Source organism: Diabrotica virgifera, chromosome 7 (assembly GCF_917563875.1).
Source record: "Diabrotica virgifera virgifera chromosome 7, PGI_DIABVI_V3a".
Classification (NCBI taxonomy): Eukaryota; Metazoa; Arthropoda; class Insecta; order Coleoptera; family Chrysomelidae; genus Diabrotica; species Diabrotica virgifera.
The window spans coordinates 9,736,426-9,760,695 of record NC_065449.1 but is presented as its reverse complement, the minus strand read 5'-3'; the positions used below and the strand labels follow the sequence as shown (position 1 = coordinate 9,760,695).

Below are 24,270 nucleotides of genomic sequence, written 5' to 3'. Positions count from 1 at the left end.
AGGAATGCAAGAAGAGACAAAAGAAGGTGGGCTGAAGAACTGGCAAAACAAGCAGAAACAGCTGCACAACACAACAGGACTAGAGAGCTGTACCAAATTACCAGACGATTAACAAAAAATGGGTCCAACTGTTCGAACATTGTAAGATCCAAGACAGGTGAATTACTTACTACAACGGATGATCAAGTAGAGAGATGGAAAGAGCACTTTCAGGAGATGCTAGGCACGCCCAGGGATAACGCGGATGAAATTGTCGAAAACCCGCAGAATGTAGACTTGCATATATCTTGCGAGTCCCCTTCCAAAATGGAGATAATAACAGCTATCAAATCTCTGAGAAATAACAGGTCCCCGGGAATCGATAACATTGCTGCCGAACTACTTAAAACTGACCCGCATCTAACCGCTGAACTTTTGCTCCCCATAATCCGAGAGGTGTGGGAAACAAACCGCATTCCAGCGGGCTGGAAAAAAGGTAATATTATTAAGCTTCCAAAAAAGGGCAACCTCACACTGTGCAAAAATTGGAGAGGAATAACCTTGCTTACCGTCATAAATAAAATTTTTACGATCATCATACATAAAAGATTAACAAACAAGGTTGAATTTCGAGCGAATCAAGCAGGTTTTAGACCAGAATCTTCCTGCATAGATCACATTAATACAGTGAGGGTAATAATGGAACAATCGGTTGAATGGAACACGCCTCTATACATGGTCTTTGTCGATTTCGAACGTGCCTTTGACAGCCTGTCTCATGCTGCTCTATGGAAAATTTTAGAGCTAAGAAACATTCCTCATAAAATAATTTCCATTATAAAGTCACTGTACACTGAGGCGACGTGCAGCGTGACACACAATGGGGTCAACAGTGACGAATTTGACGTACTTACTGGAGTCAGACAGGGATGTGTGCTTTCGCCGTTTCTGTTTAACATAGCTCTGGACTATGTTCTCTCCAAACTAGACTTCGACACAAAAGGGATACAATGGACGTTAACCACACGCCTAAGTGATATGGAATACGCCGACGATATCTGCCTGTTAGGACAAAGGTTCCAGGATGTGGCCGACCAATTGGAAACACTATCCACTGAGGCCAATAAAATAGGTTTAAAAATCAATATTGGTAAAACCAAGTCGATGAGAATAAATGCAAGGAACAACACGCTATTTAATATCGACAACAAGCAGATTGAAAATGTGGAGAACTTCACGTACCTTGGAAGTGTCATAACAGAAAGCGGAGGTACAGAAGACGATATTCGTATGAGGATACGAAAAGCTCAACAAGCTTTCAGCATGCTTAACCCTGTTTGGAGGTCTGGAGAATATACTACAAGGACAAAGATCCGAATATTCCAGTCAAATGTTATGTCTGTTCTACTCTATGGATGTGAAACCTGGAAAGTAACAAAATACCTTACAGACAAATTGCAGGTCTTTGTTAACAAATGTCTACGAAGAATTGTTCGTATTTTCTGGCCAAACACCATCAGAAACGAAGATCTGCTACACCTGACCCAACAAAAGAGGGTAGAAAATGAAATAAAATACAGAAAGTGGGGGTGGATAGGTCATACACTCCGAAAAGATAGTTGCAGTATTGCAAAAAATGCCCTAGAGTGGAATCCCCAAGGAAAGAGAAAAAGAGGTCGCCCAGCACAAACTTGGAGAAGATCCATCATGGACGAGATAAGAAGTCAAGGAAAGTCTTGGAATGAGGTGAAGGCCCTAGCGCAAAATAGAACCCGATGGCGCGTTTTCACTGAAGCTCTATGCTCCACTTAGGAGTTCAAGAACATTATTTATTTTATATTTAGACAAGCTGAAAGATGCCACTGAAATATTCTGTTGGAGAACAATGTTACGAATTCCGTATATGGGCCACAAGAAATATAATTGAATTTTAAATGTGCTATAGGTTGTCCAGTAAACCTAATCTCCAGAAAAGTCCATCTCCAACAATTAAAATACTTTGGACATGTTAAGAAAGGAGATACGAAAAATATGGAGAGACTTATTATCCAAAGAAAGGAAGAAGATCACTAGGAAGATCCCCAACAAGATGGATCGATCAAATTACACGAATATGCAAAAGATCTAGGCATGAGTTAAGAAGAAATAACATCTTTGGAGACAGACAATACACGACATCACAATGACCACACTCCATCGGGGATTCAGGACTAAAGAAAGAGACTATTTATTAGTACAAATGTTTTAGTGGTTGTATTTTTTATATTTCCAAGTTAAGTTTGTATTTTTGGGAGACTTCATTTAATATTACTATTTTAAAAGAAAAAATGGAAGACAGTTTGTGTTTCATTCCGTTTCAAAGGAGACCATCACCCTCTTACGAATGTTTCACCCTCTTAGGGTTCTTCATAGAGGCTATATGATCTACTCTGAATCAAAAAGGAAGAAAACTGTCTCCCATAAGCAAAATTATACAAATAAGCGCTTTCAGACAGTGCACAGAATCAACTTTCGATGGAATTTTTATCTAGATGAATTGACGGGAGGTGACTGCATATTGTAGAGTCCCTTTCGTGTGTTTTAGTCTTCGTCCCTTTGCTTTGTAAGTTATAAAAAGCTCGGATTGAGGTTGTAACCAGAAAGTAGGTTCCAAGTAGAAAGTCTTTAAACTTCTGGGACTTAACTTCTTTAACCTTTCCGTGGCCGTGCGGGGCAACTTGGTTACCCCAGATGCGGTTTTGTCTTTATAACTTTTCAAAATATTTTTATTTTTTTTTATCCCTCCAGGTAATCTTAGAGAATGTATTACTAAATCGTTTTTTTATAAAAATTATCAAATATAATTTAAATTTTATACTAAAATTGAAATTAACTCCTCGGGGCACACAGTGCCAGAAACCCCTGCCAGAGACGTTTAACAATATACAAGTCGAAGATGCAGCTTTTGTGCCAGGGCACGTGATAGAAAGACTCAAATATCATGTTAGACCAGGGCACATCTGTAAAAATATTAGTACAGTTGGACGTTGAGAGGTGACTCAAAGTTTTTTGTAGAAATTGCTTGAAAATAAATCCAATAATAATACTTGAGTTATCCTCCCTCTCAAAAAGGTCCGGAACATTGTTTAAATAATCAAAATGTAAAAAAAATAAGGAAAATTTCGATTTTTTTCTTCGTTTTTTGATTATAACTTTAAAAGTATTCATTTCCGAGAAAAGTTGCACTGACATAAAAGTTGCATAATTAAATTTGTTACAATATAGAATTGGTTAATAATTTAAAATATAGTCACCCTTGTTGCAAAATAGCAATAATTGGGAAAAAACCATACAAAAACAAGTATTCGCATTTTACGTTTTTCAACCATTTATGCTACACTTAGGACCTTCATATTTCACCCAGAAAAACTTTATGATACAGTAAAATCATACTTTAAATTTCATTAAAGTCGATTCAATAAATTTTGCAAAATAAATTTTGCAATCCAGCTTTCGCAAAAAAAATTACTTTGTTCAAAATGTTACAGGACTGAAAATAAAGCAGATAGCAAGTTGAATTTTTTTTGCGTATAGAAGTGCACTGTACCTTTCATTTGCAATTTTGCAAAAATAAAAACGGTTAACACCACGGCGTCAGGAATTTTCTTAAATAAACATTAATTATTGGTGCTACGTGCAGGACAGCGGATAGTTTGCTCTGATTGGGCATTCCAATGACTTTTGATAATGATTGATACATTTTTACATGATAATGATTTTTATTTTTATTACATTTCGATATAAATAAATAAATTTGTTTATTGCAAAATAAAAACACATACTCTATCCTTTGAAATAACACTTTTATTAGCAAAAACTTTCTTTGTTCATATATTTTAACTTAGAGAATAAAAGTTTATTATTTTTAAACATATGCAATTTTTTAAACAATATTTCACAAACAATAATAAAATTAGTTTGATTTTTGTGGAATTAAAATATTAAAATACAACAAAATATAGAGTAAGAAAATAATATATTAGATAAAGATTGGAAGAAATTTTGGTGGAAATCAACTTGTGTGAATCGAACACCGCTGTCCTGCGCGTAGCACCAAAAATTAATGTTTATTTAAAAAATTTCCTGACGCCGTGATAATTAATCGATTTTAATTTTGCAAATTGCAAATAAAAGGTACAGTACACTTCTAAAAACAGTAAAAAATTCAACTTGCTATCTGCTTTATTTTCAGTCCTGTAACATTTTGAAAAAATGAATTTTTTTTGCGAAAGCTGGATTGCAAAATTTATTTTGCAAAATCTATTGAACCGATCTTAATGAGATTTACAGTATTGTTTTACTGTATCATAAAGCTTTTCTGGGTTAAATATTAAGGTCCTAAGTGTAGCATAAATGCTTGAAAAACGTAAAATGCGAATACGTGTTTTGTATGGTTTTTTCGCAATTATTGCTATTTTGCAACTAGGGTGACTATTTTTTAAATTTTTAACCAATTCTATATTGTAGGAAATTTAATTACGCAACTTTTATGGCAGTACGACTTTTCTCGGAAATGAACACTTTTAAAGTTATAATCAAAAAACGAAGAAAAAAATCGAATTTTTCCTTCATTTTTTGACATTTTAATTATTTAAACAATGTTCCGGACCTTTTTGAGAGGGAGGATAACTCAAATATTATTATTTGATTTATTTTCAAGCAATTTCTGCAAAAAAAATTGAGTCACCTCTCAACGTCCATCTCAAAACAGATGCGCCTTGGACTATGTAGTATATGCAGAAAACCAATTTGTACCATACATCGAGAAGAAAGTAAAACATTTTTATGCCCTGACTGTAAAAATCAGGAATAAAATCAAATTGTAATTACAGGTAAAAATAAAAAAAATGTAAATCTTTTTAATAATAAAAACAAATTATTTCAGTTACTAGTGCCTTATTATATAACTTTCCAAACAATAATGTAAAATTTAAATGAATTATTAAAGTATTTTAGTGGGGTAACATAGTTGCCCCGCACGGCCTGCAGCGTAAATTTTAATAGCACGGTTCCGGAAAGGTTAAAGTTCTGGGACTTATATTACTATTTTTTTATTATTATACTGATTTTAGTAATGTTGGTAATACTAATGATCCGTTTTCTTTTTCAGGGAAGCGATATTTCAGGATTCGAATCGCTTTAGCAAAAACCACACAACAAATTTTGCTACGGTGATCGATTCACTCAAAAAAATGTGCCTTAAAAGTTTCGTGTCAGTGCCTGTGGTATTTTATTTATTTATAAACTGTTTTATTTTATTTTTATCATACAATTGTTTTTAAACTATCCCCTATTGTATAAAATTGTATTTTTATATATAATTTTTACTTTAGCCATAACATGTTTTGACTGTACAAATGTGTGGGGATTTTTGAACAAAAAAAACTACTGGAATTTTAGATTTGAATGTTGAGAGAGGTATAAGTGTAAATATGCCTTGCAAAAATGTTAAAATACTTTCAAAGACAATTTTTAGGTTTTACAATAATTTATTTCCTTGTTAAAACAGATTCAATTTTACGATCATCTGCAGAAATTGTATCAAATTTGGCAAAGTCTAAGGTTTTTCAAATATACTATACTATTCGTATTGATTTGTAGGTTGTTTCTTATATTAAACAACGAAAAACTTATTAGTGAATGATTTTATTCTAAATTTGAAGTAAAATATATCAAAATCTTGTTCCTACTTTTTTTGATGCCTTAAAAGGTCTTACAGATCGATAAAATAAGCCAAAGCATAAATAAATAAAGGAGGGACTGTCCTGGTTTTTCAATACATCCAGAATCATCTCTATAAATAACTCAGTTCCTTCCTGATCATTTGCAGTTGCTCAAGATGCTTTGTAGCTGCATCTTTTTCCTCATCCTTTACAGCTACTTAGAATAATCGATGATCCAACAGTTGTAATCCTTTCGCAACCCAAGCTTTTGCTCAGAACATTTTTAAGCATAAATCTGCTTAAATTTTCTGATCCCTTACAGTTACTTTACAGTGCCCAAAGTAGCATTTCTTTCCTGATCTTCTGTAGCCGTTTAAAACATTTTACAGTTGATTCTGCCTAAATTTCCTGATCCCTTGTAGCTATGTTAAGTAGCCATGTGTCCAAAGATACGCTCTTTTCCTGATCCTTTGTAGCTGCTCAAAACAACTGACGCAGTAGCTGCAAGTCTTTCCTCATCCTTTGCAGCTGCTTAGAATACTTAATCTATGGTAAACAAAGTAGTAATCGTCTCCTAATTTCAAGCAGTTGCTCAGAACATTTTTACGCATAAATCCGTTTAATTTCCTGATCCCTTACCCTCTCCTCCCTTCCTGAACCTAACATATTTAATGATCCGGCTTGAAGGACCATGTTGAGTCGTGGGACGAAACTGGTTAATTAAGTAAATTACGAGCAGTAGAATAAAGTATAAAATGGCAAATAAAGATGTGTATAGTTGGAAATACGAAAACACTGGACTAGACTCTTAAATTGTTAAAAATTTGTAAATAGAAGCGCACTCACTTGTAGTTAATAATCCTTTGCAACTGTTATAGAATGTATAAAAAGTACATATTTCTGATTATTTGCAGTTGCTGCAAACTTGTGATGTACCAAAACAATTATTAACTTTTACAAATTAAAAAAAATGATCTACACATCTCAATTTATGATCTACAATGAAGGGAATATTATTTAGACGTGAAACTATAAAGTTATCTTTGAAAATCTTCTAAAATTCCAGATAGTTTACTTTTTAAATTATATTTCTGATAGAGAAGTAAGAATGAGCGTGTAAATATGGCGTGAATGGTTTTAAAATATTTATATTAAGCATATTCTGGTCCTAATAATAAACATTTTGTATATTCATCAGGCAAGTTGAAGCAAAGTGCCAAAAAGACTAACTGTTTTTGTATATTTCCATATTTTTTTATTAAAATGTTTGTAAAGTAATTAAATAGTATTACAAAGAGCATATTGGAACGTTTTTACGTGTTTTATTTGTAATAATTACTTTCCAGAAATAAAAGTTTTAATTGTTTGTACGGTGTTTTTATACATATAAAATTGTGGTGTTGAATTCCGCTGTTGGTTGAATTCTACTATTCAAAACAGGATACAAATCAGCCAGAAAACTACAGAGGTATCAACTTTTTAAATACTATCCTAAAACTTCTACAAGAACTAATAAATCAGAGGATAATTTTAGCAGATAAATAACAGCTTTTTCGTACTAGGAGATCGTGTACTGATGCAATATTCGTCATAAAGCAAATTACTGAGAAATCACTAGAGAAAGTGTAATAAATAGACCAGCATTTCCGTCTGATTGACTTGGAGAAAGCCTTTGACAGAGTCAGACTCAAAGATGTAATCAATCTTCTGTATAATATAGAATACCCCCTAGATATCATAAAAGCCATTGAAAACATCTACCAAAACAACAAAATGGAAGTCAGAATAGATGGACAACTTACAGAACCTATAGACATAGGCTATAGGCAGCGGACTAAGACAGGGAGACTTATAAACCCAATACCGCCCACTTCTGCAATATCTGCGCTTCCAACGTGGTTAAAAAGGTTTTATTTGAGGGTGTTCAAACCTTCTCCTTTTCTTCTGACTTCATTTACTCCGATTCTGTCTCATAGGCGTAACCAGGGGAGGGTTTTGGGGGTTATAACCCCACCCATTTGGATCTACTTTGAGGTCTATACACTTAACACCATTACTATTCCATACCCTCCACAGACCATCAAGTAGTTGAAGCCCCACCCCCCTTAGGATCATCCTGGTTACACCTCTGTCCTGTCTCAGTTGTTTGATATTTTGCTATTTCTGTAAATATTTCTTCCGATAAGGGGCTTCTGGCGTTATATGCTGCTACTTGCAACGATACAGGCTTTTTGATTCTTCTGATGTTTTTACTACTGTGGCGATACGCTTCAATTACTACTTTTTAAATGGTAATTTTAATTTTTAATAACTTATTCAAAATGAAATAATACGTCCCATTAAAAATTCACATTTAATATACAAACCATATGCATAGAAGGGCGTGTAAAGAAACGAAATATATCTCTATTCAGGTAAAATGCCTTTGCAGTTTTTAAAACACCAGATCTAATAAATTGTTGCCTGTCTGGCCATATGGTAGAACCACATAATGACATATTAGTGTTTGTGGTCTAGTTCAGTAGAGCACAGCGGGCACCCCGTGCGGTCACACCCTATCGCTAAAATAACAAACCCTCTTTCGAGACATTTTCACGTCTTTTTACCGATTGAAATATATTATTGACAGACAGTTTGTTGTTTTTACATTTATTTTAATGTTGTTCTGAAGCTATTTTCTTGTGGCATTTTTATAATCAACTATTTTCAATGGGAAATAAGCCACAATTTTACAAAAAAAAATGATTTTATTAACGTTTCGACGCCCAAGTCGGGTGTCGTTGTCAAAATACAAAATAATACTGACAATAATACAACATTTATTTTAATTTCATTTGATTGTTTCCGTGGACAATAATGTTATTACACGCAACTCAACCACCACGGAACACTACTTTTATTCAGCGAATTTTTACCTCTTCTGTTTTATGCGAAGTCGAAAAGAACTCTCAATTTTCCTGTCTCGTAGTAAAGGGTGGTCGCTTAGACCGCGGTGTACGGTAATTTTAGGCGTAAGATTTTTTGCCAATCCCACACCTTCTGCAAACATTTTCCCTCAATAAAAGGTAAATAAAACACTCTCTCTATGGTCTGTAGCTCCTAAGTGCAGCAAAGGGCGCTTTATAAGTTTCTTAGCCGGTATAGCTGATAGTGGTTGATTGGCTAGGTAGGTACACGCATTCCTTATGTCGCTATTTGCTATGTAGGCATTTCGTCAGGTTTTTTATTTATTATTTCGTTTGTTAATACCGTCCATTCCCTTCTATTTTTAGCTTTATATCTTACTTCTCCCCACCTTAGTCCTACTGATTCGTATTCTTTCTCTTCACATCTCTTCCAAATATTACCTGGCCTCATCTTTTTTCGTTTACCCAATGGCTCATGGGTTCCGCAATAGTATGGGTACTAGAGAGGCATTATTCTCCTTCAACGTGCTGACACAGAGATGTTTGGATGTTAACGGTCCTCTTTACGTCTGTTTTACAGACTACAATAAAGCGTTTGATAAAGTAAAACATGATCGACTCATGGAAATTCTGAAAACTAAAAACCTAGATGAAAGAGATTTAAGTAATAACACACCTCTATTACAATCAGCGAGCAATAGTAAGAATTGAAAAAGAAACATCTGAAGAAATGGAAATTAAGAGAGGAGTCAGGCAAGGCCGCATACTATCACCTCTATTATTTAACGCTTATTCTGAAGAGGTGATGCGAGAAACTTTGGAAGATGAAACAGTCGGCATAAGAGTAAATAGAGTCTCTAACATCAGATATGCAGATGATACAGTAATAATAGCCGATAGTTTACAAGAACCTGCAAAGACTCATGAGTAAAATAGTAAGGTGTAGTAGGGAGTACGGACTCTCTCTCAATATCAAAAAGACGAAATTTACGAAAATTAGTAAAAACAACCATATTAATAACGAAATCTTGATAGTAGAGGGCCAGCAGATCGAAAGAGTAAAAAAGTACACTTACCTAGGAACATTTATAACAAAAAATAATGACTACACTGCAGAAATCAAAGTCAGAAACGAAAAAGCACGTTCTAATTGATGAAAATGGTCCTATGTAGCAAAGATTTAACATTAGCTCTTAAAGTACGCCTAACAAAATGTTACGTATACAGTTACGTATAAGATGAAGTGGAATCATGGACGTTAAATGTAGAGACAATGAGACGACTTAACGCCTTTGAAATGTGGACCTATAGAAGAATTATGAGGGTTTCCTGGGTAGATAGAGTCACGAAGTACTGAGAAGAATAGGTAAAGAGAAGGAAGTTGAACTTTCAATTAAAGAAAGAAAACTACAGTATCTCGGACATGTGATGCGGGGCGAGAAGTATGGCATCCTGCGACTTATAATGCAAGGAAAGATAGGTGGCAGAAGAAGCATCGGAAGAAGACGAATTTCATGGCTGAAGAACCTGAGAGAATAGTTTGGATGCAGCTCATAACAACTATTTATAGCTTCAGCCTCAAAAATTAAAATAGCTATGATGATTGCCAACCTCCGTAGCGGAGATGGCACCTGAAGAAGAATGGCTCGTACCCAAGTCCTTGTTTCGTTACATGGTTTGATATTTCCTAAGCGTGTGACCAACCCATTTCCATTTGCTTTTTATTATAGATTCAAGAACGGGTCCTTGCCTTGTTTTCTTTCATAATTCGCTGTTTGTAAATTTTCGGCGCCAGTATATTTTAAGTATTCTTCTTAGAGATTTGTTTATAAACTTTTGTACCTTAACTATATCTTGTTTAGCGTTTTCAGCACTGCTTCTTGCAGTGCAGGTTTCTTGTTATCTCAGTGGAACTCCAAATTTTGGATAGCGAGTTAAATGCCCATCGAGTTTTAATTATTCTGTTTTGGACGTCTGCTTTTATTTCACCATTTTTCTGTATAACTTCTCCTAGATATATGCATTTTTCTACTTTGGCTTCTTCCTCATCCAACTTAATTTTGTCATTTTCTTCTTCAACCACGAGTATTTCCGTTTTCATGTTTAATTTTAATCCAACTTTGTTAGCTGTGTTTGATAGGTTTTTCAATTTGTTCTCCATATGATGTTTATTTTTTGTCAGCAAGCATACATCAGCCGCGACCTCTAAATCTTCCAGTTTTCTTGTCATATTCCACGTTAATCCCGTTTTTCCATCTTCCTCTTTCGTCATTATCCAGGCCATAATTAATGCAAATAGCATCGGCGACAATACGCATCCCTGCTTGACGCCTGTTTCTATTTTTACGTTTTCTGTTATCCTTCCATTGTAACGTTTAAGTTTTCTGAGTGTAGATTTGAATTCAGTTTTCATCGCTTTAGAGTCTCTATAGGCGTGTTTTTTCTCAGAAACACATGTGTTGCTATCGATAGATGCAATTCCCACGCAAAGTTTGAGCCTTTAATAGCTTTTTGGGTAAAAGATATCGCCTTTGCCCTCTCATAACTCATTTAAGAATTAGGGTTGCTAAGCCCTTTACGAGTGTTAACGAACCTGTTTTTAAACATTTCGCACAGTTTCCCATGATCTTGATTGGTTCAAACCCCACCCCCCATCAACAGACTCCAAACGTCCATAAAAAGAACAAATTCTGAAAAATCGGCGTTATTCTTGTGAGTTGAACTTTGATACAGTGAGTTGAGTTGTCTCAGTCATGTAGTGAACTCTAGTATTTTGTGATATTAAGACCAGCCTGTATTCGTCTGGCAAGTCTTTAAAATACTATTTTCTTCATAGAACACTCGTTGTGAAAAATTAATTTTGTTCATAGGGCTGGTCCCAGTCCCAAGTTATCACCTACCGCTAATATAAGGCGCGTTCCAAGTGACATGAAAACCGTCCTTCGTACTGCCCTCGTCATGCGCATTATAAAAAATGCGTTCCAAGCGAACATGAACGATGATTGGTATCGTACACCGTGTTGTTCCAAGCGATCCATGTACCGCTTCGAAATCGGTAACTGAACGGCCCTTTTGATACATGCCTTCAAGCAGAAACTATTTGCACTGACTTGCGCAGTTAGGATTGTTTTCATTTTTACTGGTCACTGCTATGAGATCAGCTGATGATTCAATAATAGAATAATCCACAATTTACGCTATTAGTACCTGTGAATCTTGATTTCCGTTTGAATAATTATTAATTCTTTTTTTTTTCAAATTAATCTTATACAAATGGATAATTTATTATTATTTTTTTTTCATAGAAGACAACGATTTAATGTCAGATATCGATTCTGGGGAAGATTTTGAAGCTGAAGTGATGTTTAATGAACATGTAAGAAATATTAATTCTTAACCATCTAGCAAACTACTAGTGGTACAGTGGTACTCGTACTGAAAATGGCTCAGGCGCAACTCGAACTTGAAATGGTACACCAATTCGTTCCAAGAGGGTTACGTACCGGTAATCGGTTCGAGATCGAAAGAAGACCGTTCAAGGGCGATTCTGCGCATTAAAACAGTCCAATCGATTTCGTGGCGGTTCAAGGGATCGTACAAATGTGTCGTCTTGGAACGAACCTATGTATTTTTACTACAAAAGCGATATTACGTAGGTCAAAATTTTTGACGTAAGAGAACTGTCAAAACATTAGAATGTGACTTTTCATTATTGCCATGTTTATAATGTTTTGACAGTTCTCTTACGTCAAAATTTTTGACCTACGTAATATCGCTTTTGTAGTAAAAATACTATATCTGGGTCCACGTTACGCTGTGGTCCAAATCTATTTGTTGTCGCTCCTATTATTTCGACTTTGCAGCTGGGTATATGGCCTAGCCTGGCCTGTGGCACGGGTTACCCTCTGACATCTGTTTTAAGTAAGTTACTCATCCTTTACTTACTGAAGAAGCTGGTAGAGATGCCTTTCGCATGTCCAGGGCAAAGACCTTTTTGTTTTTCGTGGAATAAGTTCAATGACTTAAAGTTTTCGCTCAGTTTGTGATAGTGACATTTACGTATATGCAGGTCACTTGTTTTTTTATTTTTAATATTAAAATAAAAGACATTTTCATTAGGTATGTAAATTTTTTTTGAGTATTTATTAGAGTATTACAGATTAACTGTTTATTTTTTTGGTTTCTTAATTTTGTTGTTGGCGATCTTACACTGCATATGTACATATTGTGTAAATATTGAGATTTCGTTGAGAATTTTAATAAATGTTTTATTAGAGTGTACGATGTTGCGTTTTATTTAATTATTATTAACAGCTCAAGACTAGAACATTGGTGTTTTGTCGTAGCAGTGTTGCTAATTTTTCTATTGTTGTGTTATGTTTCGTTAATTATTCCTTTGAGGATTTAGAGGTAAAATCCCAGGCGCCCAATTTCGTTCGTGTATTCAGTATTTCCGTTTTCTTTGAGTCCAAGTGTCAAACCGTCAGTTAATGTTATCTAACCATATTTTGTCTATTACCGTTTCAGTAGCCCTATTAGCATATCATTCTTTATTCATTTAACATCTTTCATTGTAACAGAAGCCCAACCCAAAGAACCACGCCCACATCTCTTCCGACTGAGCAACGTGGCCTTTGTTTCGTCAAAGTAGGCGATTGGACCTTTCCATCTTCGGTCATTCCCTATTCCATCTAAGGATAATATCGTCCTGATCCTTCTGGTTCAGCTTCCATGACCTCTTGTCCATCCGATCGTTATTCCATTATGTTCTATTTTTGCTTGGTATTCTTCATAAAACATTTTGATCAGGTCGACGGAATAAAACACTACCTCATGTAAATAACACATTTATTAAAAGGATCGCAAAACAAAAGGTAAACATATATACTATAAAGCACTTTTATGCCAAGCAAAAATTGACAATGGTAAATACATCAACCGAGTGTTCTCATATTCTGTATTTCAAGTTCTATTTGCCAATATTTTGATATTTCATATCACTATTTATTGATATTACATATTTTAATATATAAAAATATAGTTTTCATGGGTTTCTTATTTGTTGGTTTTTCCCACAACTTCCTCTCTACGTCGTCAATGATAAATTTATACAGTAATAGAGCTCTCAAGTATACGATTCTATTGTGTAGCTTTCACATGTGAGACTATAGAGGTGTTATAATCTATAAAAAAACTTCTTGAAAAAATTTCCATCATGTTTAAATTTCCTCAGATTTTTTACTATTTAGGATATCTGGCAACGCTGTTTAGTCGTGAATGAATACAATTTAAGAATTGCTCAATGACGTGCGATGAAAGTTGTAGAAATTGTATCCTGCAAAGTACTACAAGTTTTTCCATCAATCAGTAAATAGTAACCAACATTTGTGTTATGATTCAGATATAACAGACATATCTGGAATTCAAGGAATCTTCAAAAAAACTATTCTGGTTTACCAGAAACTAACCTCGTACCTCATATACACCCGAAACTGCAAAATTCTTGACAGTTTGTCACAATTTATCTGTGGTAGTAGTACTTCATCTATTGGCAAATAGAACACATGAGTCCACAGTCAGTTTTAAAGCACACAGGGTTTAATAATATACAAAATAAGTTTAAAAATCCTATCTAACTGAACTTAAAACTAGCAACAATGATATTGCTTTTGATTTCACTCTTTTGATCCACAAAGAAATTAAGAAGGATCTTTTTATGCTAAACAGGATAGGCAGAAGTAAGAATCTACACGTGATTGCAATAATTCATCCGTACTTTGTCCGTGTGTGTATAAGAATTTAAATTTTTAGACTTAATATTCCCAGTAAGATGAAATTTATAGAAAATTTTTGCCTAACCTACATTTTCATTATGTGGCAATTTCCTATATTATCTACTATTCCCACTAACATGGCAACGCTGTACGAAAATTCCGTCAAATCAGATATGCGCAATTTACTACTAATTGACCAAGCGTTTCAAAAAAATTAAACTCTTCAATTAAAAAAATAATAATCTAGAAAATCGATTTTTTCCATTATATACTTATTTTTTCGGGCCCAATCATACAATCATCAAAAATAGTGGATAAAGTATAGATGATTTGTTACAATGAGCAAAGAATACCAAACTAGTAATTCTAGATGGGAAAAGCACCTTCAAGTATCTGTTATTGTTTGTGACAGTGTTCCTTAAAAATATTTAGTATAATATCTTCATTCACATCTTACAACCAAAATAATAGCATTTTACATCGAAACCAATTATTCAACTGTCTGTTCAACGCAGTAACCGGTGCTAAAGTACAATTCTTTTCGAGGGAATTTAGGATTTGGTATAGTATTTATAATTTTAGTTGAAACATTTCATTCCGACGCGATTTATAAGAGCAGTTCAATATCACATTTACCGGTAGGTATGAGTATGTTTAACAGTAAATGGTTGAGTTCAATTAGTTACCACTATAAACATCCTGGATTAACCGATAATAGTATAAAAGGCCCGGCTTCAGGTAAAATTTAAATATGTTTTCTGGTAAATTTTCTTTGCTTTATTATGGGAGTACCGTCTAGTCAGTGTTAATTGTCAAAAGACCAACTCTGTCTACCTCGGTTTGCTTATCGCTCCGGGTGGGTTTTAACAATGGGCCAGGTCAGATAAATTTAATAATATTTACGACCGCACTAATTGAACTCAACCATTTACTGTTGAACAAACCATAATCAAGTTGAATGTCAAACGCATTTGAACAATCCCCGTACTTCGTAGTAGAGAGATGAAATAAACAGAGAATAAAAGGTAAAGCCCATCAGATAAATATTGGATCATCAATATTTAACATGCTACTTGGACATTCTATATCGCCGGCGACGGTCAGTGGGTGTACATTACATGTCATGAAAAGATAAAAAACCCTGCTTGACTAGTGTTGACTTATGCCAGTGCTGTACAGCTATTAATATTTAAAAATCCACAAGGAAAAAGTTTTCCTGTAGTTGGCTGTATACCATGTAATACAAAAAAAAACAGTAAAATCCTTTATAAAAGGTATATATATTTAAAATCCCTAAAAAGGCCTACATCAAAATCACATAACTAGTTTTCGACTGGTTTACCAGTCATCATCAGTGCTTACCTAAAATGAATATAACCTGGTAAAATAATGCAAAGATTAATTTTGACTACGGTTAAGAAAAGTTGTAGGTTATACTCACGTGAAGTTTACATGCTAACCACCAAGATATAATATAACAAAAATATGAGGGTCAAAGCTAAACTGAGGGTATATGTTGTGCTTTCTTAATGATACATCCCCCTAGATTATTTAAGACTTTTTACACCTCAGTCACCCCCATTGTGATATCTTTTTCTTTTTAAACTTACACAAAATTCCAACAGCTACCAATAAGTTAAATAAATTCGATAGCTTTAAATCAACACAAAATTGCTTTTTTAAATCTTAGGTCTCTTGACAACAAGATTTGTTTACTGACTTTAGTTCTAGAATACAAACATTTGTGTAATGTGGTTTGCCTATACGCTATGAGCTCGTAGGTAGAGGGGATAATTAAAAATTCGCGAGCGCCAGTAGTGACAAGTCTGTAAGCTTTTACTGGAAATTTGACATAAATGTCAAAGTGATTAATTTAAAACATTGAAATTAAAAACATTAATAGGAAATAATATTAGTTGGTCAAAGCTGTGGTGTATATTTTTACCTTAAATATACTTACGTTTTAAATACTGAATTTAAGTTTTTTTAATATTTCGTAATATGTAATTATAAATTAATCTAAGCGCCATCTACATGATAATTGTGAAAGTATCCGAAGTAAGAAATTAATATTTCATTAATAGAACGTTAAAATGATTAGCAAAATCTTTAAAAAATCGATTACAATTTAATTATTTTTTTGCGTTGTAAATATTAGGCGATAACAATTAAATAATAAATTTAAAAATTACCGGTGAAAGTTGCATTAGTAATCCGCCAGGAGCGACACCAGCGAAGCTCAGAGCGTATACGTGAATACATTTTTAACTACAACATCTAGTTTACTGAATTTTAAATGATAATTTTCACAATGGAGTGTGTTGTTACATCATTTCTAATTTTAACAAGCTGTACACCATAGTCTTTAAATATGACAGGTTAATTTTTCAACTTCCTGTAGAACTGTCATTTCTGTCTTGTCATCGTTCGGAGGTTTCTATCCATTTCATTGTCACTTGCTGCCACACTTCCACCATGTGAACAAGTCAAATCACAGCTCAGATGTTACCTGGGGCATATTAGTAAAAATATTTCAAACATCCAAGCTTAAGTTAGCAATTTCAATCGATGTTTCCTTGACGGATTACTTATACAGGGCTTGACCCTCATATTTTTGTTATATTATATCTTGGTGGTTAGCATGTAAACTCAAGTGAGTATAACCTACAACTTTTCTTAACCGTAGTAAAAATTTCAAAATCTGCATTATTTTACCAGGTTATATTCATTTTAGGTAAGCACTGATGATGACTTTTAAACCAGTCGAAAACTAGTTATGTGATTGTGATGCAGCCCTTTTTAGAGATTTTAAATATGTACCTTTTATAAAGGATTTTACTCTTTTTTTTTCTATTAACATTTGTTTAATATTTTCTATTTTAATGTCCTATTATTATTCATTGACACATAATGTATGAAATTAAATTATTTTTGTTGCTAAGTGTGACATGTTGACAACTTTTTATACACTATGTACTTTATGACCATTTTACATACATTAAAATTGTCATGATAAAATAAATGATGCGCCTATGTCTGTTAATACGATATTCTTTTAATAGGGCTTTTCATCGATTGTCATTTGTTTCGAGCTTCTGTCATGTTGTATAATCTGTGTATAATATTCATATATACAGAATATATAATATATGACAGAAGCTCGAAACAAATGAAAGTCGATTAAAAGCCCTATATTTACCGTCAATCAGTTTGTTTGGGTGTTCCAACCATAGATATAATAACACAATAGATTATGCCAGGTCCGAAAAATAGCGTAACGCGGAGCAATTCGGGTCGGTGGTCTATCTATCTCTCTCTACCGGAGCTTAGCTTTCTCTCTCTAGCATATGATGGCTGCCGCCTCTGTGTCACTGTCGTTCCATTACTCCCACCTCTTGGTAGATACGCTCACACTCGCACGACGAACAAAGATAGCTAGACCACTGTACTTGATATTGGCGTTACACCCCGATGCATTCAGGGCTGGTTGTTCGAACGCTAATCAACATTGATCACTATCAAATACTTAATTACTGTCACAACTGTCAATGTCAACTTTGGTTGGGTTGCCGAAAACATAATTATTGATGACCATTATGAAATTAGTTAATCAATTATGTTAATAATTATTATGTTAATTGACTAACTAATCTCATAATTATAATTAACTATGTTTTCAGCAACCCAACCAGAGTTGACATTGACAGTTGTGACAGTAATTAAATATTTGATAGTGATCAATGTTGATTAGCGTTCGAACAACCGGCCCTAAGTGGCATATCCCTGGCCTGATCTATTGTTGACATATCTCTGGTTCCAACTGACTTTATAAAAACTATTATAGTATTTTTACTACAAAAGCGATATTACGTAGGTCAAAATTTTTGACGTAAGAGAACTGTCAAAACATTAGAATGTGACTTTTCATTATTGACGTGTTTATTATAAACATGGCAATAATGAAAAGTCACATTCTAATGTTTTGACAGTTCTCTTACGTCAAAAATTTTGACCTACGTAATATCGCTTTTGTAGTAAAAATACTATATACGATCTGTGTACGAACACAATAATTATAATCATATGCTTTTTCTCATGAGGTTTTTTCAGTGCGTCACAGTTTTTCGATTTCTTTCTAACGCATTAAATTGTATGTGACAGAAAAAAACGCACGTCGGTGATTACATTTCGTCGGTGACATTTATAACATTTATTCTAGTTGTCAATCGAAAATAAAATAATTTGCGAATTATCTACGAATATAATCTGAACAATTTAAAAGACTATACAAATGAAAGAAAATACCATTTTATAAATGCAATAAACACAATTGATTTGTTTTTAAGCCAAATTGCAAATAAAATGTGACAACTGTCAGATTTAACTAAAATGTCATGTCACTAAAATGTATTCAAGTATATTTAAATGGGAAATAAGCCACAATTTTACCTAAAAATGATTTTATTAACGTTTCGACGCCCAAGTCGGGTGTCGTTGTCAAAATACAAAATAATACTAAATAAATAAAAATGTTGTTGCTTAGTAAAAAATTCTTCTAATAATTTATTTAATCTGACTCATTTATATCGGCAATTCAGACACGTATTATACATTTTAAAGTAGATGACTTTAAAATGATATTGCCAATATTGATGAGTTGCGTTCCTGGGACGACTTTACTAAAAGATAGTTCATTCGATTACATGAAATCAATCCCAACTCAAGAATATCCGCCACAAAAAATCATAGCATGTAATCTGTCTTTAAAAAGACAACCAAATGCAACGGTGGCACTGAAATTCTCGCGTTAGAGATTTCATAGTAAATCACGAGGGAAAACCAGGAAAAACCTCGTGATACTATCCCGACATCGTAAGTATTTGGGTTTACATTTAGTTTACTCTCAAAACTAATACCAAATTCTGACTTGATATTTTAAATTTTAAATAATACTAAAATACTAAATATGTACTAACTTGATATGTTACTGATTTACTAATTGTGGTATTTTCTTTCTATTGACTTCCTCCTTTAATATGGGTAACCACATCCTACTGCATTCTACCGAGGAATTTGCGACACAATTGGTTTCATTTAGCATAATTAGAGCCGCTTCTTTGATTTTTCTCTTTTTACTATCTGCTTCTTTTAGGACTATACTTGAATCTCTCCACTGAACTCTATGTTCATTATCCCATGCGTGTTGATATATTTGAGATCTATCAAATTCTCTATTTTTTATATAAGACTGATGTTCATTTACTCTAACGTCTATTGGTCTTGACGTTTCACCTATATAAAATTGTTCGCATTCACAAGGTATTTTATAAATACAATTCTTTGTTCTTTCTTGTTCACTGTTAGGTTTAGTTTTAGATAGAATAGATCTCAAAGTGTTTGTTGTTTTGAATGTTGTTGATATGTTGAATTTATTTCCTATTGTTTTAAGTTTCTCGGATAGTCCTTTTACATATGGTATTGATATTTTCCTCGTATTATTTCTTGTGAATGTTGTAGGATCCCGTTCTAAGTTGTTCTGTTCCATTCGATCCAATCTTGACAATTCCTTATTTATAAACGATATGGGATAATCATTTTTTAATAAAACAGATGTTAACAATTGTTTTTCTTCTAAAAATGAATTTTCGTTAGAACAAGTAATTTTGGCTCTATCATATAAGGATTTAATGATTCCCTTTTTAACGTTGATGTTATGATTTGATTTGTAATTTAGATATCTGTTGGTGTGTGTTGGTTTTCTATACACTTGAGTCTCATATCAGTCTCGCAATGGGCTCTTCTTTATCTCCATTATTGGCTAATATATTTATGGAGGATTTCGAAACTAATATCATTTCTAAACAAAATTTAAAACCCACAGTATGGTGGAGATATGTAGATGATGTGTTTTCCATATGGCCTCATAGATCGGAATTGTTGGATACGTTCCTGAATATTATAAACGATCAAGAAGAGACAATAAAGTTTACAATGGAAAAGGAATACAATAACACCCTACCTTTCCTCGATGTTTTGGTCTCAAAGAAGGATACTGGATATGAGACTCAAGTGTATAGAAAACCAACACACACCAACAGATATCTAAATTACAAATCAAATCATAACATCAACGTTAAAAAGGGAATCATTAAATCCTTATATGATAGAGCCAAAATTACTTGTTCTAACGAAAATTCATTTTTAGAAGAAAAACAATTGTTAACATCTGTTTTATTAAAAAATGATTATCCCATATCGTTTATAAATAAGGAATTGTCAAGATTGGATCGAATGGAACAGAACAACTTAGAACGGGATCCTACAACATTCACAAGAAATAATACGAGGAAAATATCAATACCATATGTAAAAGGACTATCCGAGAAACTTAAAACAATAGGAAATAAATTCAACATATCAACAACATTCAAAACAACAAACACATTGAGATCTATTCTATCTAAAACTAAACCTAACAGTGAACAAGAAAGAACAAAGAATTGTATTTATAAAATACCTTGTGAATGCGAACAATTTTATATAGGTGAAACGTCAAGACCAATAGACGTTAGAGTAAATGAACATCAGTCTTATATAAAAAATAGAGAATTTGATAGATCTCAAATATGTCAACACGCATGGGATAATGAACATAGAGTTCAGTGGAGAGATTCAAGTATAGTCCTAAAAGAAGCAGATAGTAAAAAGAGAAAAATCAAAGAAGCGGCTCTAATTATGCTAAATGAAACCAATTGTGTCGCAAATTCCTCGGTAGAATGCAGTAGGATGTGGTTACCCATATTAAAGGAGGAAGTCAATAGAAAGAAAATACCACAATTAGTAAATCAGTAACATATCAAGTTAGTACATATTTAGTATTTTAGTATTATTTAAAATTTAAAATATCAAGTCAGAATTTGGTATTAGTTTTGAGAGTAAACTAAATGTAAACCCAAATACTTACGATGTCGGGATAGTTCACGAGGTTTTTCCTGGTTTTCCCTCGTGATTTACTATGAAATCTCTAACGCGAGAATTTCAGTGCCACCGTTGCATTTGGTTGTCTTTTTAAAGACAGATTACATGCTATGATTTTTTGTGGCGGATATTCTTGAGTTGGAATTGATTTCATGTAATCGAATGAACTATCTTTTAGTAAAGTCGTCCCAGGAACGCAACTCATCAATATTGGCAATATCATTTTAAAGTCATCTACTTTAAAATGTATAATACGTGTCTGAATTGCCGATATAAATGAGTCAGATTAAATAAATTATTAGAAGAATTTTTTACTAAGCAACAACATTTTTATTTATTTAGTATTATTTTGTATTTTGACAACGACACCCGACTTGGGCGTCGAAACGTTAATAAAATCATTTTTAGGTAAAATTGTGGCTTATTTCCCATTTAAATATACTTGATTATAAAAATGCCACAAGAAAATAGCTTCAGAACAACTAAAATGTATATTATCACGGACTTACCCACGGTTCTTAGACATTACTACGGTTGCCTAAATCGACTAACCAATGAACATTAAGGGTGAGATTACGTCACGAGAGTTTACTGTCATTTGAATCGTAATATGATTTTTTTCGAATCCTGATAAAACCAAGTATTTTAGAAAAATTTAAACGCAGGATGCAAGATTACATTATTACCGAGGGCGGAAAGCCCCTTAGAATAAACAAGCAGATTCTATTGAATGAAATATTTGAAATTAAATATCACACTTCTCTTTTATTTTCAGCCCTGTAACTTATTAAAATAAACATTATAGAAGTTTTCAGGGACTTTCAGTCCTCGGTAATAATGTAGTCTTTCATTCTGAGTTTAAATTTTTCAAAAATATTTATTAGTTTTCTCAGGATTCGAAAAAAATGAATACAATTAAAACACATTGAGAATTTTGACATGCGTCAAAGTTTTGCATAAACTCAATGTAAAATTCTGAACTGTTGAATTCCAGCTTCCCTAATAATTATTTTACATCAAAAGACATTAGAAACTATTTGAAGAGGATTGAAATCTGTATTGGAAATAACTGTTAAAATTGGTCTACGTAATTAAACATATTCCAAAATTTTGTAAAAATATAATACATTTTAGTTTTCAGCCCAAACTTAGGCCACACACAATGCAATAATGTTCACATTTTTGAACTGTCAATATTTTTATTTTATCATCTATTGTTTAAAAACAATACAGTTGATAAGATACCCTTAGTTGCGGAGAAAGGATTAATAATAAAGATTTTTTTATTCAGTCAGTGGTGTGAGCACTGTCAGTTAAATAGTAACGTGTGGCCTTACTTTTACACGCATACCTATTGTGGCAAATGTATCATATTTTTCAAAATTTTGGAATGCATTTAAATCGTAGAACAATTTTAACTTTTGATTTTAATACAGATTTTAATTCTCTACAAGTATTCTCTCATGACTTTTGATGTAGAATAATTAGGGAAGCAGGAATTCAACAATTCAGAACTTTACATTGAGTTTCTTATGGCTCTTTTTACGATTCGCCACCCGGTATAAGATAAAATGTGTACTATTTGTCTTATTATTTCATAATAACACAAATAATACACATATATACACAATAACATACATTCAATGATCGAAAATAATTTAAAAATATGGGAATGTAAACTCTTGTGACGTAAAGTCAAAAATATAAGTCTCCCCACCACCGTCGGACAAGACAACCGTAATAAAGTCTAATAACCGTGGGACTTACCTTTTTTTCTATCATTTGTGACGCACTGAAAAATGCTCATGAAAAGAAGCATAGTAGCCATACTTTTAAGAGTAAGTTAGAGATGGGATAGACGGTACCCGTTCCCTTTAATGATCCGATCGTAACGATTCTTTAATCACAACCAACTACTTTTAAGAATACTATGACTTAAATTCTCTGACTATAAATTAATACATACAAAATACTGATATAGCTTTTATTTTCTACATTCTTGTGATCTTTTACGTGATAATTCCAGCACCAAATAACCCCAAAAAGAATTGTATATCGTTTTTAGCGATATTATAAGAAGTAATATTAAAACTAGTACCTTTTTCCAAGCTCCAATTTCAAGTAAACGCGAAATATCAAACTAATATAAAAATGCAAGTATTACACTTAAGAATAATTATAACTTAAGAAATAAATACAAAAAATAATACTTAAATAACGTGAGCAACAACATACAGTTCTGTTTATTTACTCGTTTCTGTTCAATATGTATCAATACACAGTTTATTTATCTTCAAATGGCGTTAATACATACAACTCTGGACATTTCCCATTTTATTTGAGGAAGCAAACAATATAGCGCCATCTAGTGGTTTGCGGTGATAACCAGAGTAATCTAACGTTACATTTATACAATTGCTTTATTATTTTTTTGTATAAGTGTTTGAACTATTTTTATTTTTATTTAATTTAACAAAATTAGCTCGTTATTCAAAAATTTATAAAATTAAATTTGAATGTTTACCTCAAATTTTATATTTTCAAAACGTAGTTTCACTTCAAGCCGACAGTGGCGCTAGCGCGCTAGTGGCAACATGCTTCTAGATTTCTGTGGGAGTTGGATGTATTACAGTCAATAGTAATTGTTAAAACTAAACTCCTGGATGTAGTTTTTCTATTTCCAATTTTCCAGGTTTACCTATATTATAAATTCTTAGGTAGAGATGATTTCTGCATCTTCATTTCATGTTTTAACCCCAGTAATGGTTACAATAAAGTTAATAACAATTTCAATTCAGTCGCTAAATAATTTCTGGGTGTAGTTTTTCCCATTGCAAAAATATTTTAAATATGTTAGAGGTGGCACAATTAGTTTCTTTTGGCGATTCGGTTATTTGCTAGGAATCCTCTTCTTAAATTGTTTTGTTTCAC

The 24,270-nt window shown here is 33.0% G+C and overlaps 1 protein-coding gene across 1 annotated transcript in view; it reads left to right on the top strand.

Annotated features, from left to right (window-relative positions):
• LOC114340067 (uncharacterized) overlaps positions 1 to 7,047 on the top strand; it is a 32,740-nt gene extending 25,693 nt beyond the window's left edge. The window contains exon 14 of the mRNA XM_050657200.1: positions 5,129 to 7,047. Coding sequence (XP_050513157.1) covers positions 5,129 to 5,161 — 33 coding nt within the window. The 3' untranslated portion in view covers positions 5,162 to 7,047. The remainder of the gene's footprint in view (positions 1 to 5,128) is intronic.
• Positions 7,048 to 24,270: the final 17,223 nt, after the last annotated feature.